Source organism: Corvus hawaiiensis, chromosome 3 (genome assembly GCF_020740725.1).
Source record: "Corvus hawaiiensis isolate bCorHaw1 chromosome 3, bCorHaw1.pri.cur, whole genome shotgun sequence".
In the NCBI taxonomy this organism is placed as follows: Eukaryota; Metazoa; Chordata; class Aves; order Passeriformes; family Corvidae; genus Corvus; species Corvus hawaiiensis.
The window spans coordinates 1,802,743-1,815,213 of NC_063215.1; the positions used below are offsets into that span (position 1 = coordinate 1,802,743).

Sequence of the window (12,471 nt, forward strand, 5' to 3'; positions counted from 1 at the left end):
CGTTTTCCCCAGAAAATCCCTGGATTTCCCCATTTTTCCCTCAAATCCCACGGATTTCCCCCATTTTTCCCCGCAAAAGCCACAACCCCAATTCCCACTTTTCCTCCGCTCAGCTCTGCGTCGCTCTCGGAATTCCTCGGGGGAATTTTTTTTGGGGGGGAAAAACCTGGAATTTTGGGCCTTCTCTGAACCCCTCACGAGCGGCGACAATTCCGAGCTCTCCTTTTATTTTCTCCCCACCCCCCTCCCGATTTCCCAACAGCATTCCGAGCAATCCAATAAATAATCCATCCATCAACTGATTAATCAATCAACTAATCAATTAATTAATGAAGAATTCATTAATTATTCATATAATTAATCCCAACACCCCCCCCCCCCCAGCAGAAAATCGACGCCCACCCCCCCCCCCCCCCCTTCCCCCTCACGGCGCACCTGGAATTCAACCCAAAAAAAAACCCAGGAAAGAACCGACTTTTCCAGCACGGATCCCATCCCTGCCTCTCGCAACTTCCCCGATTTCCCAAATTTCCCTCAGATCCCTGCGATTATTCCCCCCAAAAAAAAATCCTGCGGGAAAGGGAGAAATGTTGGGAATGTAGGGCAGGGAGCTGGAAGAGCCCCTGAGGGAGCTGCTGCAACCTGGCCCGGGAATGCCGCTCCTGAGGGATCCTGAGGGATCCTGAGGGATCCAGAGGGATCCAGAGGCACCTGGAAGTGTTGGGATCCTCCTCGCCTGGCACCTCCCGCTGCTCCCAGGGTGGCATTTGGGGACATCCCCGAGCCGGGAATGTCACACAAAAGAGCTGCCACCTCCAACCCCACCCGAGGGAACATCCCCCCACCCCCCACTCCCGGGGGCGGCGGTGCCATCTTCGAAACGGGGGGGAAAAAAAAAAAAAAACCCTGGGAATGAGGTTGGGAATGAGCCTAAGGATAGGAATGGGGGAAGGGGGAGGGGGGAAGGTGAGCGAGGCCAAAGCGCCTTGTGACTTTTTTTTTTTTTTTTTTTTTTTTTTTTTTTTTTTTTTTGCCATCAACTTTCCATCGGCGCCGATGCGAGCGCCCGGGGGTGGCCGAGGGAGGCGGCGCAGGGTCCCTGAGGGGGGGAGCGAAGGCGGAGGGCGGCCGGGGGGAGGGAGCAGCGGCTGAGGCGGGGGGGGGGGAGGAGGAGGAGGCGGCGGCCGCCATGGCAGCCCCGGCCCGGGGAGCCGGGCCCGCTTCCCTCGTTCCGCCGCCCGTGACAGCTGCCGGAGGAAGCGGGCGGCTGAGGGGAAGCCCCCGGGGCCCGCTCGCCCACCCGCGGGGCCCCGCACTCACCTGCCGCTGACAGGCCGAGGCCGCCGAGCTCCGCGGGCAACGCGACAGCGACCTCCCGCGGCCGGGCCGGGCGGCGGCCCCGGGGGGGCTGCGGGGCTCAGGGCAGCCCCCGGGTGAGGGCAGCGCGGTGTTGGCGGCGCCGGCGGAGGCTGCTGGGGGCCCCGGTGCCGCTGCGGGGCTCCCGGGGCGGGCCGGGGCCCCTTGCCTGGGCCGGCGCGGCGCGGCTGCGGGGCTCCGGCTCGCTCGCCGCGATCCTCCCTCCCGGCGGGACGGGGCGGAGCTGGGCATGGAGGACGAGGGGGGCGGTGGCCGGCGGAGCTCCGGCGCGGGGCCCTCCTCCTCCTGCTCTTCTTCTCTCCTCCTCCTCCTCCTCCTCTCCGCTTGCCTCGGCCTCAGCCGCTGCCTCGCCGCCATCTTCTGCCGAGCCGCGGGCGCGGGGGAAGGCCGCGCTGCTGCGCCCGGGATGGGGACGGGGGAAGGGGAAGGGGAAGGCGGCGGCGCCTTGTTGGCGGCTGAGGGCGGCCGGCGCTGAGGGGGCTGCGGCCGCGCCGGGCCCCAGAGTCCCGTGCCCGGGAGCGCCCCCGGTGCCACCGCCGTGCCCTCAGCCCGGTGCTACCGCCGTGCCCTCAGCCCGGTGCTTCCGCCGTGCCCTCAGCCCGGTGCCACCGCCGTGCCCTCAGCCCGGTGCTACCGCCGTGCCCTCAGCCCCGGGACCTTCCCGGTGCCACCCGCCGTGCCCTCAGCCCGGTGCTACCGCCGTGCCCTCAGCCCCGGGACCTTCCCGGTGCCACCGCCCGTGCCCCTCAGCCCGGTGCCACCGCCGTGCCCTCAGCCCCGGGACCTTCCCGGTGCCCTCAGCCCCGGATCCCTCCCGGTGCCCGCCGTGCCCTCAGCCCCGGGACCTTCCCGCCGCCCCCTCAGCCCCGGATCCCCCCGGTGCCCCCGGCTCCCCCTCAGCCCTCGGGTGCCCCTCCCAGCCCGGCCCCATCCCGGCCGAGCTCCCGGTGCTTGCCTCAGGGCAGGGCCCTTGGAGTCCTGGGATTAGGGAATGCTTTGGGTGGGATGAGAGCTCCAATCCCATCGCTATTCCAAGGCCCAGCACCTTCCCCCGTCCCGGCCTTTCCCTTGGGCACTGCCAGGGATCTGGGAATTCTCTGGGATTCCAGCCCAGCCGGGAATTCCTTCCCAACATCCCAGCCCGAGCTCCCCTTTCCCAGGGAAATCCCTCCATTCCCGCCTCTCCCAGCCTGCCATTGGATCCGAGCCCCAGCCCGACTCCTCTGCGGGAAGGAATTCCGGCCTCCAGGCCCTTCCCTGGGAATCTCGGCACTCCAGGAAGGCTCTCCCTTCCCTTTCCCCGTCCCCGGACTTCCAGAAAAACCCCTGGCCATGGATTCGGAGCCTCCTGCATCCCACAATCCCGGAATGCTTTGGCTGGGATCCCCGGCAGCTTCAATCCCATCCCATTCCAAGGCCGGCACCTGCCCCGATGATCCCAGGCTGCCTCCAGCCTTTCCTTGGGCACTGCCAGGGATCCGGGCATTCTCTCCTGGGAATTCCAGCCCAGCCGGGAATCCCTTCCCAAGATCCCAGCACCAAGCTCCCCTTTCCCACTGGGAAGCCATTCCCTGTGTCCTGTCCCTCCAGCCCTTTCCCAAATCCCAGCTCTCCTGGAGCCCCTTCAGGCTCGGGAAGCAGCTCCAAGGATTCCCTGGATCCTTCCCTTCTCCCGGTGTCCTCATGATCCGGTGTGGGAATGGACCTTCAATCCCATCCCATTCCAACCCCGACACCTTTCTCTATCCCAGGCTGCTCCAACCTTTCCTTGGACACTCCCAGGGATCCCGGGGCAGCCGCAGCTTCTCTGGGAATTCCATCCCACCCCTCCCCATATCCCAGGGCAGGATTTTTTCCCCAAATCCCATCTCAATCCGTTTCTCCGTGTCACCCGTGCAGGACGCTGCCGAACACACCTGGAGCCGCTTCCCTTTTTTTTCCCCGTTTCCCTTCGATCCGCTCCGGCAGCTCCTTCCTCACATCCAGGCTGGAGCTGCTTCCACGGTTCCTCCTCTCCTTGGAGCTGCGAAATCCCGAACGCCTCCGGCAAAACAACTCCGTGGATCGAGGAGTCAAATCCCAGCTCCAGGTGCGTTGTTTGCCTCGATATTCCCGACGGGATGGAGAGCGCCGGTGTTCCGGAAAAACAAGTGGGATTTGAAAGGCCCAGGCCAAGGCAGCGTTGGGAATTCGCCCTCTGGAGTCGCCTGATCCCGGGTTTTTGGCTTTTCCAGACACCTGGGCTGGAATTCCCAGGAAAATCCCATGGAAGGAATTCCCAGGGAATGCCCGGATCCCTGGCAGTGCCCAAGGAAAGGCTGGAGCAGCCTGGGATCATCGGGGGAGGTGCCGGCCTTGGAATGGGATGGGATTGAAGCTGCGGGGATCCCAGCCAAAGCATTCCGGGATTGTGGGATGCAGGAGGGCTCCGAATCCATGGCCAGGGGTTTTTCTGAAGTCGGGGATGGGAAAGGGAAGGGAGAGCCTTCCTGGAGTGCCGAGATTCCCAGGGAAGGGCCTGGAGGCCGGAATTCCTTCCCGCAGAGGAGTCGGGATGGGGGCTGGATCCAATGGCAGGCTGGGAGAGGCGGGAATGGAGGGATTTCCCTGGGAAAGGGGAGCTCGGGCTGGGATCTTGGGAAGGGATTCCCGGCTGGGCTGGAATTCCCAGGGAATCCCCGGATCCCTGGCAGTGTCCAGGGAAAGGCTGGAGCAGCCTGGGATCATCGTGGCTTGGAATGGGATGGGATTGAAGCTGCGTGGATCCCACCCAGAGCATTCCGGGATTCTGGGATTCAATTCCATAATTGTAGAGAAAATTCCCACATTTTTGGCCCTCGGGGTGCTCCAGAGCCTGGATCCGTGATCCAAAGCAGGAGCTTGGAGCCTCCCAGCCCAGCCAGGACAGAATTCCATGGAATTCCAGCTTTTCCTCAAATCCCAATTCCCAGCACACGGAAAACAACGACAGGAAAAATTCTCCCTTCCCAAACCCTCCCTTTTTTTCCCCAATCCTGACCTTTTCCCGAAGCGTTTTCCAGCCAGGAGAGCTCCCTGGAGAGGGAATATTCCATGGAAAACAGGGATTCCATGGAGCCTGACTGGGAGGGAGGAGGATCCGAAGGGCTGGAGCGTGCTGCCCTCTGCAGAGATCCCCCATGGATGCACGGGCTGGGAAAATCCCAGGGATTTGGGATTTGGGATTGGGATTCGGGAAGGAAAAGGAGAAGGAAAAGGTTCAGGGATGGGATTGAGAGAAGGGATTCAGGGAGTCAGGGATGGGATTTAGGAAGGGATTCAGGGATGGGATTTGGGGAAGGGATTCAGGGAGTCAGGGATGGGATTTAGGGAAGGGATTCAGGGATGGGATTTGGGGAAGGGATTCAGGGAGTCAGGGATGGGATTTAGGGAAGGGATTCAGGGATGGATTTGGGGAAGGGATTCAGGGATTCAGGGATGGGATTTAGGGAAGGGATTCAGGGATGGGAATTAGGGAAGGGATTCAGGGAGTCAGGGAGTCAGGGATGGGATTTAGGGAAGGGATTCAGGGATGGGATTTGGGGAAGGGATTCAGGGAGTCAGGGATGGGATTTAGGGAAGGGATTCAGGGATGGGATTTGGGGAAGGGATTCAGGGAGTCAGGGATGGGATTTAGGGATGGGAAAGGAAAGGAAGGGATTTGGGGAAGGGATTGGAAAAAGGAAAAGGAAAAGATTTAGGGAAGGGATTCAGGGATGCAGAGATGGGATTCAGGGAAGAGATTCAGGGAAGGGATTCAGGGAGTCAGGGATGGGATTTAGGGAAGGGATTCAGGGATTTGGGATTTGGGAAGGGATTAGGAAAAGGAAAAGATTCCGGGATGGGATTCAGGGACTCAGGGAGTCAGGGATGGGAGTTGGGGAAGGGATTCAGGGACTCAGGGATGGGATTTAGGGAAGGGATTCAGGGATTCAGGGAGTCAGGGACTCAGGGATGGGATTTAGGGAAGGGAAAGAAAAGGAAGGGATTTGGGGAAGGGATTTGGGGAAGGGATTTGAGAAGGGATTGGAAAAAGGAAAAGGAAAATATTTGGGGAAGGGATTTAGGGATTCAGGGATTCAGGGATGGGATTTGGGGAAGGGATTCAGGGATGGGATTCAGGGAGTCAGGGATGGGATTTAGGGAAGGGAAAGGAAAGGATTTGGGAAGGGACTGGAAAAAGGAAAAGATTTAGGGAAGGGATTCAGGAATTCAGGGATGGGATTTGGGGAAGGGATTCAGGGATTGGATTTAGGGAAGGGATTCAGGGAGTCAGGGATGGGATTTAGGGAAGGGAAAGGAAAGGATTTGGGAAGGGATTGGAAAAAGGAAAAGGAAAAGATTCAGGGAAGGGATTCAGGGATTCAGGGAGTCAGGGATAGGATTTAGGGATGGGAAAGGAAAGGAAGGGATTTGGGAAGGGATTGGAAAAAGGAAAATATTTAGGGAAGGGATTCAGGGATTCAGGGATCCAGGGAAGGGATTCAGGGATGGGAGTTGGGGAAGGGATTCAGGGATGCAGAGATGGGATTTAGGGAAGGGATTCAGGGATTCAGGGATGCAGAGATGGGATTTAGGGAAGGGATTCAGGGATTCAGGGATTGCAGGGATGGGATTTGGGGAAGGGATTCAGGGATTGCAGGGATGGGATTTGGGGAAGGGATTCATGGATCCAGGGAAGGGAAGGGATTTGGGAAGGGAATCCAGGACAGAGAACGATCCGGGATGGAGCAGGATCCAGGACAGAGGGGGATCCCTGGGAAAGGATCCAGAACACGGCAGGAATCCCTGGAGAGGGATCCGGGATAGAGCAGGAATCCCTGGGAAAGGATGCGGGACAGAGGGGAATCCCTGGAGAGATGGGAATCGTGGATAAATGGGAATCCGGAACAAAGCGGGATCAAGGATGGAGGAGGAAGCGGAAGAGATCCGGGAGAGACGGAAATGGGAATGGGAATGGGGGATGGGAATGGGGGATGGGGGATGGGAATGGGGGATGGGAATGGGAATGGGAATGGGGGATGGGAATGGGGGATGGGGGATGGGAATGGGGGATGGGAATGGGAATGGGAATGGGGGATGGGAATGGGAATGGGAATGGGGGATGGGAATGGGGGATGGGAATGGGAATGGGGGATGGGAATGGGAATGGGAATGGGAATGGGAATGGGGGATGGGAATGGGGGATGGGGGATGGGAATGGGAATGGGAATGGGGGATGGGAATGGGAATGGGAATGGGGGATGGGAATGGGGGATGGGGATGGGAATGGGGGATGGGGGATGGGAATGGGAATGGGAATGGGAATGGGGGTGGGAATGGGGGATGGGAATGGGAATGGGAATGGGGGATGGGAATGGGGGATGGGGGATGGGAATGGGAATGGGAATGGGGGATGGGAATGGGGGATGGGAATGGGAATGGGAATGGGGGTGGGAATGGGGGATGGGAATGGGAATGGGAATGGGAATGGGGGATGGGAATGGGAATGGGGGATGGGAATGGGAATGGGGGATGGGGACGGGAATGGGAATGGGGGATGGGAATGGGAATGGGGGATGGGAATGGGGGATGGGGGATGGGAATGGGGGATGGGAATGGGGGATGGGAATGGGGGATGGGAATGGGGGATGGGGGATGGGGATGGGGGATGGGAATGGGGGATGGGAATGGGGGATGGGAATGGGGGATGGGAATGGGGGATGGGGGATGGGAATGGGGGATGGGAATGGGAATGGGGATGGGAATGGGGATGGGGGATGGGGATGGGGGATGGGAATGGGAATGGGGAATGGGAATGGGAATGGGGATGGGGGATGGGAATGGGGATGGGGGATGGGAATGGGGATGGGAATGGGGGATGGGAATGGGAATGGGAATGGGGGTGGGAATGGGGGATGGGAATGGGAATGGGGGATGGGAATCTGGGATGGGAATGGGGGATGGAGGAGAATCCCAGGCAGGGGGAGATCCAGGATGGACGGGGATCCAGGATGGATCGGGATCCGGGATGGATCGGGATCTGGGATGGATCAGGATCTGGGATGGACGGGGATCTGGGATGGATGGGGATCTGGGATGGATGGGGATCAGGGATGGATCGGGATCAGGGATGGATCGGGATCCGGGATCCAGGGTATGGATCCAGGACAGAGATCCAGATGGATCAGAATCCAAGATGGATCGGGATCAGGGACGGATCAGGATCCGGGATGGGCGGGGGTGTGGGATCCAGGACAGGGATCCAGGATGGGGATCCAGGATGGGGATCCAGGATGGATCGGGATCCAGGACCGGGATCTGGGATTGATCCAGGGCAGGGATCCAGGGCAGGGATCTGGGATGGATCCAGGAGAGATCCAGGGCAGGGATCCCGAGCAGGGATCCGGGATTGATCCAGGATGGATCCGGGATGGATCCAGGGCCGGGATCCGGGATTGATCCAGGATGGATCCAGGATGGATCCGGGGTGGATCCAGGGCAGGGATCGGGGCCGGAGCCGGGGGCGCCGTTCCGGGGAGCGCAGCAGCCCCAGGGGGGCTCTGGGGTTCGGGGGGGCTTTTGGGGGCACCGGGGCCTCTTCGGGATCCCTTTGGGGGGTTCTGGATCCCCTTTTGGGGCTCAGGATCCCCTGTTGGGCTTCAGGATCCCTTTGGGGCTGCCGATTTTGGGGTTCAGGTTCCCCTTTTGGGCTTCAGGTTCCCCTTTTTGGGGTGCCAGATCCAATTTTGGGGTTCCGGATCACTTTTGGGGTTCAGGTCCCCTTTTTGGGGTGCCAGATCTCTTTTTGGGGTGCCAGATCCCATTTTGGGGTGCCGGATCCCATTTTTGGGGTGCCAGATCCAATTTTGGGGTGCTGGATCCCCTTTTTGGGGTGCAGGCCCCCTTTTTGGGATGCCGGATCCCTGTTTGGGGTGCTGGACCCCTTTTTGGGGTTCAGGATCACTTTTGGGGTTCAGGATCCCTTTTTGAGGTGCCAGATCCTTTTTTAGGGTGCCGGATCCCTTTTTGGGGTTCAGGATCCCTTTTTGGGGTGTAGGATCCCCTGTTTGGGGCTCAGGATCCCTTTTTGGGGCTCAGGATCCCTTTTTGGGGTTCAGGATCCCATTTTTGGGGTTCAGGATCCCTTTTTGGGGTGCCAGATCCATTTTTGGGGTGCCGGATCCCTTTTTGGGGTTCAGGCCCCCTTTTTGGGGTTCAGGATCGCTTTTAGGGTTCAGGACCCCTTTTTGTGGTTCCGGATCCCTTTCTGGGGTTCAGGATCAGTTTTGGGATGCCAGATCCCTTTTTGGGGTGCCAGATCCAATTTTGGGGTTCAGGATCCCATTTTGGGGGTGCTGGATCCCATTTTGGGGCTCAGGATCCCTTTCTGGGGTTCAGGATCACTTTTGGGGTTCAGGATCCCTTTTTGAGGTGCCAGATCCCTTTTTAGGGTGCCAGATCCCTTTTTGGGGTTCAGGATCCCCTTTTTGGGGTTCAGGCCCCCTTTTTGGGGTTCAGGGTCCCTTTTGGGGGTGCCGGATCCCATTTTTGGGGTTCTGGATCACTTTTGGGGCTCAGGATCCCCTTTTGAGGTGCCAGATCCCTTTTTAGGGTGCCGGATCCCTTTTTGGGGTTCAGGATCCCTTTTTGGGGCTCAGGATCCCCTTTTTGGGTGCCGATTTTGGGGTTCGGGTTCCCCTTTAGGGGCGGCTCTGGCGAGCCGGAATTCCTGCCGGGAATTCGGGAATTCCAGGGAAAGCCGAGCGCAAAGGGGGAAACCGAGGCCCGGCGGCTCCCAGGAATGGCGCCGCTTCCCAAAGCCGGCCGGAAAAACCGGGAAAAGCCGGGAAAAACTGGGAATAACTGGGAAAAGGTGGGAAAAGCCGGCTGGAGAATCCACCGGGAATGAATCCCGGCTTTATTTGGGGTGCTGGGGTTCCCAAAAATCCTGGTGTGGCTGCCGGAATGCCGGGAATGCCGAGTCACAGGGATCAGGCTCTTGGGAATTGCGGGATCGGCTCCAGGAGCGGCCAAAGGTCGGGAAAAGGGGCTTGGATGGGAGAAAATGCTGGAATTTTGGGATTGACGCTTTTGGGGTGGGGCCTCCAATCCCAATCCAAACCCAATCCCAATTCCACCCCAATCCCAATCCCAATTCCACCCCAATCCCAGTCCCAAATCCCCCCAATCCCAATCCCACCCAATCCCAATCCCCTTCCAATCCCACCCCAATCCCATTCCCAATCCCAATCCCATCCCAATCCCAATCCCATCCCAATCCCATCCCAATCCCATCCCAATCCCATCGCATCCCAATCCCATCCTAATCCCAATCCCATTCCAATTCCAATCCCAATCCCATCCAATCCCAATCCCATCCCAATCCCAATCCCATCCCAATCCCAATCCCATCCCACCCATCCCAATCCCTATCTCGATCCCATCCCAATTCCCATCCCAATCCCAATCCCAATCCCACCCCAATCCCAATCCCAATCCCAGTCCCACCCCATTCCCAATCCCAATCCCACCCCAATCCCATCCCAATCCCAATCCCAATCCCACCCTATTCCCAATCCCAATCCCACCCCAATCCCATCCCAATCCCAACCCAATCCCAGTCCCATCCCAATCCCAATCCCCCATCCCAATCCCATCCCAATCCCAACCCCATCCCAATCCCATCCCCATCCCAATCCCAATCCCATCCCAATCCCTGATCCCACAGTTCCTGGGAATTCCTGGGAATGTGGGACCCGGAGGGGACAGAGAGAGGCCGGGGCCACCCTGATCCCGGAATTCCTGGGAATGGGACATGGGAATGTCGGGAATGGGGCACGGGAATATCGGGAATGTTGGGAATGGGGACTCGGGAATGTCAGGAATGGGAATTTCAGGAAAGTTGGGAATGGGGACTCGGGAATGTCGGGAATGGGGCAGGGCTGTTCCCAGGGCGGCACCGAGCCGTTCCCATTCCCATCCCCGTTCCCGTTCCCATTCCCATTCCCATCCCCGTTCCCATCCCCATTCCCATCCCCGTTCCCGTTCCCATTCCCATCCCCGTTCCCGTTCCCATCCCCGTTCCAGTTCCCATCCCCGTTCCCGTTCCTATTCCCATTCCCGTTCCCATCCCTGTTCTCATTTCCTGTTCCCATTCCCAATCCCGTTCCCGTTCCCGATCCTGTTCCCATTCCCGTTCCCATCCCCATTCCCGTTCCCGTTCCCATTCCCAATCCCATTCCCGATCCCATTCCCGTTCCTGTTCCTGTTCCCACCGCAGGTCAGGATGGCTCCGCTGGGATCCGGCGCTGCCGGAGCGGGAATTCCGGAGGCGGGGATGGGGATGGGGCGGGGTCCCAGTGCCAGGAGGGACCTTGGGGTGGGATCCCATTCCCAGCAGGACAAGGATCCCATTCCCACTGGGATAAGGATCCCATTCCCACTGGAACAAGGATCCCATTCCCACTGGGATGATCCCATTCCCAGGAAGGACCCCAGGAAGGGCTGTGGAGCAGGGAGGGGATCCCATTCCCGCTGGGCCAATCCCATTCCCACCAGGATGATCCCATTCCCACCAGGATGATCCCATTCCCACTGAGCCGATCCCATTCCCGCTGGGCCGATCCCATTCCAGCTGGGCCGATCCCATTCCCACCAGGATGATCCCATTCCAGCTGGGCCGATCCCATTCCCGCTGGGCCGATCCCATTCCCGCTGGGCCGATCCCATTCCCACCAGGATGATCCCATTCCCGCTGGGCCGATCCCATTCCCGCTGGGCCAATCCCATTCCCGCCGGGCTGATCCCATTCCCACAAGGATGATCCCATTCCCACTGAGCCGATCCCATTCCCGCTGGGCCGATCCCATTCCCGCTGGGCCGATCCCATTCCCACCAGGATGATCCCATTCCAGCTGGGCCGATCCCATTCCCACTGGGCCGATCCCATTCCCGCTGGGCCGATCCCATTCCCACCAGGATGATCCCATTCCCGCTGGGCCGATCCCATTCCAGCTGGGCCGATCCCATTCCAGCTGGGCCGATCCCATTCCCACCAGGATGATCCCATTCCAGCTGGGCCGATCCCATTCCCGCTGGGCCGATCCCATTCCAGCTGGGCCGATCCCATTCCCACCAGGATGATCCCATTCCCGCTGGGCCGATCCCATTCCAGCTGGGCCGATCCCATTCCAGCTGGGCCGATCCCATTCCCACCAGGATGATCCCATTCCAGCTGGGCCGATCCCATTCCCGCTGGGCCGATCCCATTCCAGCTGGGCCGATCCCATTCCCACCAGGATGATCCCATTCCCACTGGGCCGATCCCATTCCCGCTGGGCCGATCCCATTCCAGCTGGGCCGATCCCATTCCCACCAGGATGATCCCATTCCCACTGGGCCGATCCCATTCCCGCTGGGCCGATCCCATTCCAGCTGGGCCGATCCCATTCCCACCAGGATGATCCCATTCCCACTGGGCCGATCCCATTCCCGCTGGGACAATCCCATTCCAGCTGGGCCGATCCCATTCCCACCAGGATGATCCCATTCCCACTGGGCCGATCCCATTCCCGCTGGGCCGATCCCATTCCCGCTGGGACAATCCCATTCCCGCTGGGCCGATCCCATTCCCACCAGGATGATCCCATTCCAGCTGGGCCGATCCCATTCCCGCTGGGACAATCCCATTCCTGCTGGGACAATCCCATTCCAGCTGGGCCGATCCCATTCCCACCAGGATGATCCCATTCCCACTGGGCCGATCCCATTCCCACTGGGCCGATCCCATTCCCGCTGGGCCGATCCCATTCCCGCTGGGACGATCCCATTCCCGCTGGGACGATCCCATTCCCACCAGGATGATCCCATTCCAGCTGGGCCGATCCCATTCCCACCAGGATGATCCCATTCCCACTGGGCCGATCCCATTCCCGCTGGGACAATCCCATTCCCGCTGGGCCGATCCCATTCCCAGCAGGGCGATCCCATTCCCGCTGGGACAATCCCATTCCCACTGGGCCGATCCCATTCCCACTGGGCCGATCCCATTCCCGCTGGGACAATCCCATTCCCACTGGGCCGATCCCATTCCCA

The 12,471-nt window shown here is 59.9% G+C and overlaps 1 protein-coding gene across 1 annotated transcript in view; it reads left to right on the forward strand.

The window, feature by feature from the left end:
- Positions 1 to 942: 942 nt before the first annotated feature.
- Positions 943 to 12,471, forward strand: part of LOC125323444 — a 33,281-nt gene continuing 21,752 nt past the window's right edge. Inside the window, exons 1-3 of the mRNA XM_048298398.1 lie at positions 943 to 966; positions 1,334 to 1,433; positions 3,277 to 3,466. Coding sequence (XP_048154355.1) covers positions 943 to 966; positions 1,334 to 1,433; positions 3,277 to 3,466 — 314 coding nt within the window. The remainder of the gene's footprint in view (positions 967 to 1,333; positions 1,434 to 3,276; positions 3,467 to 12,471) is intronic.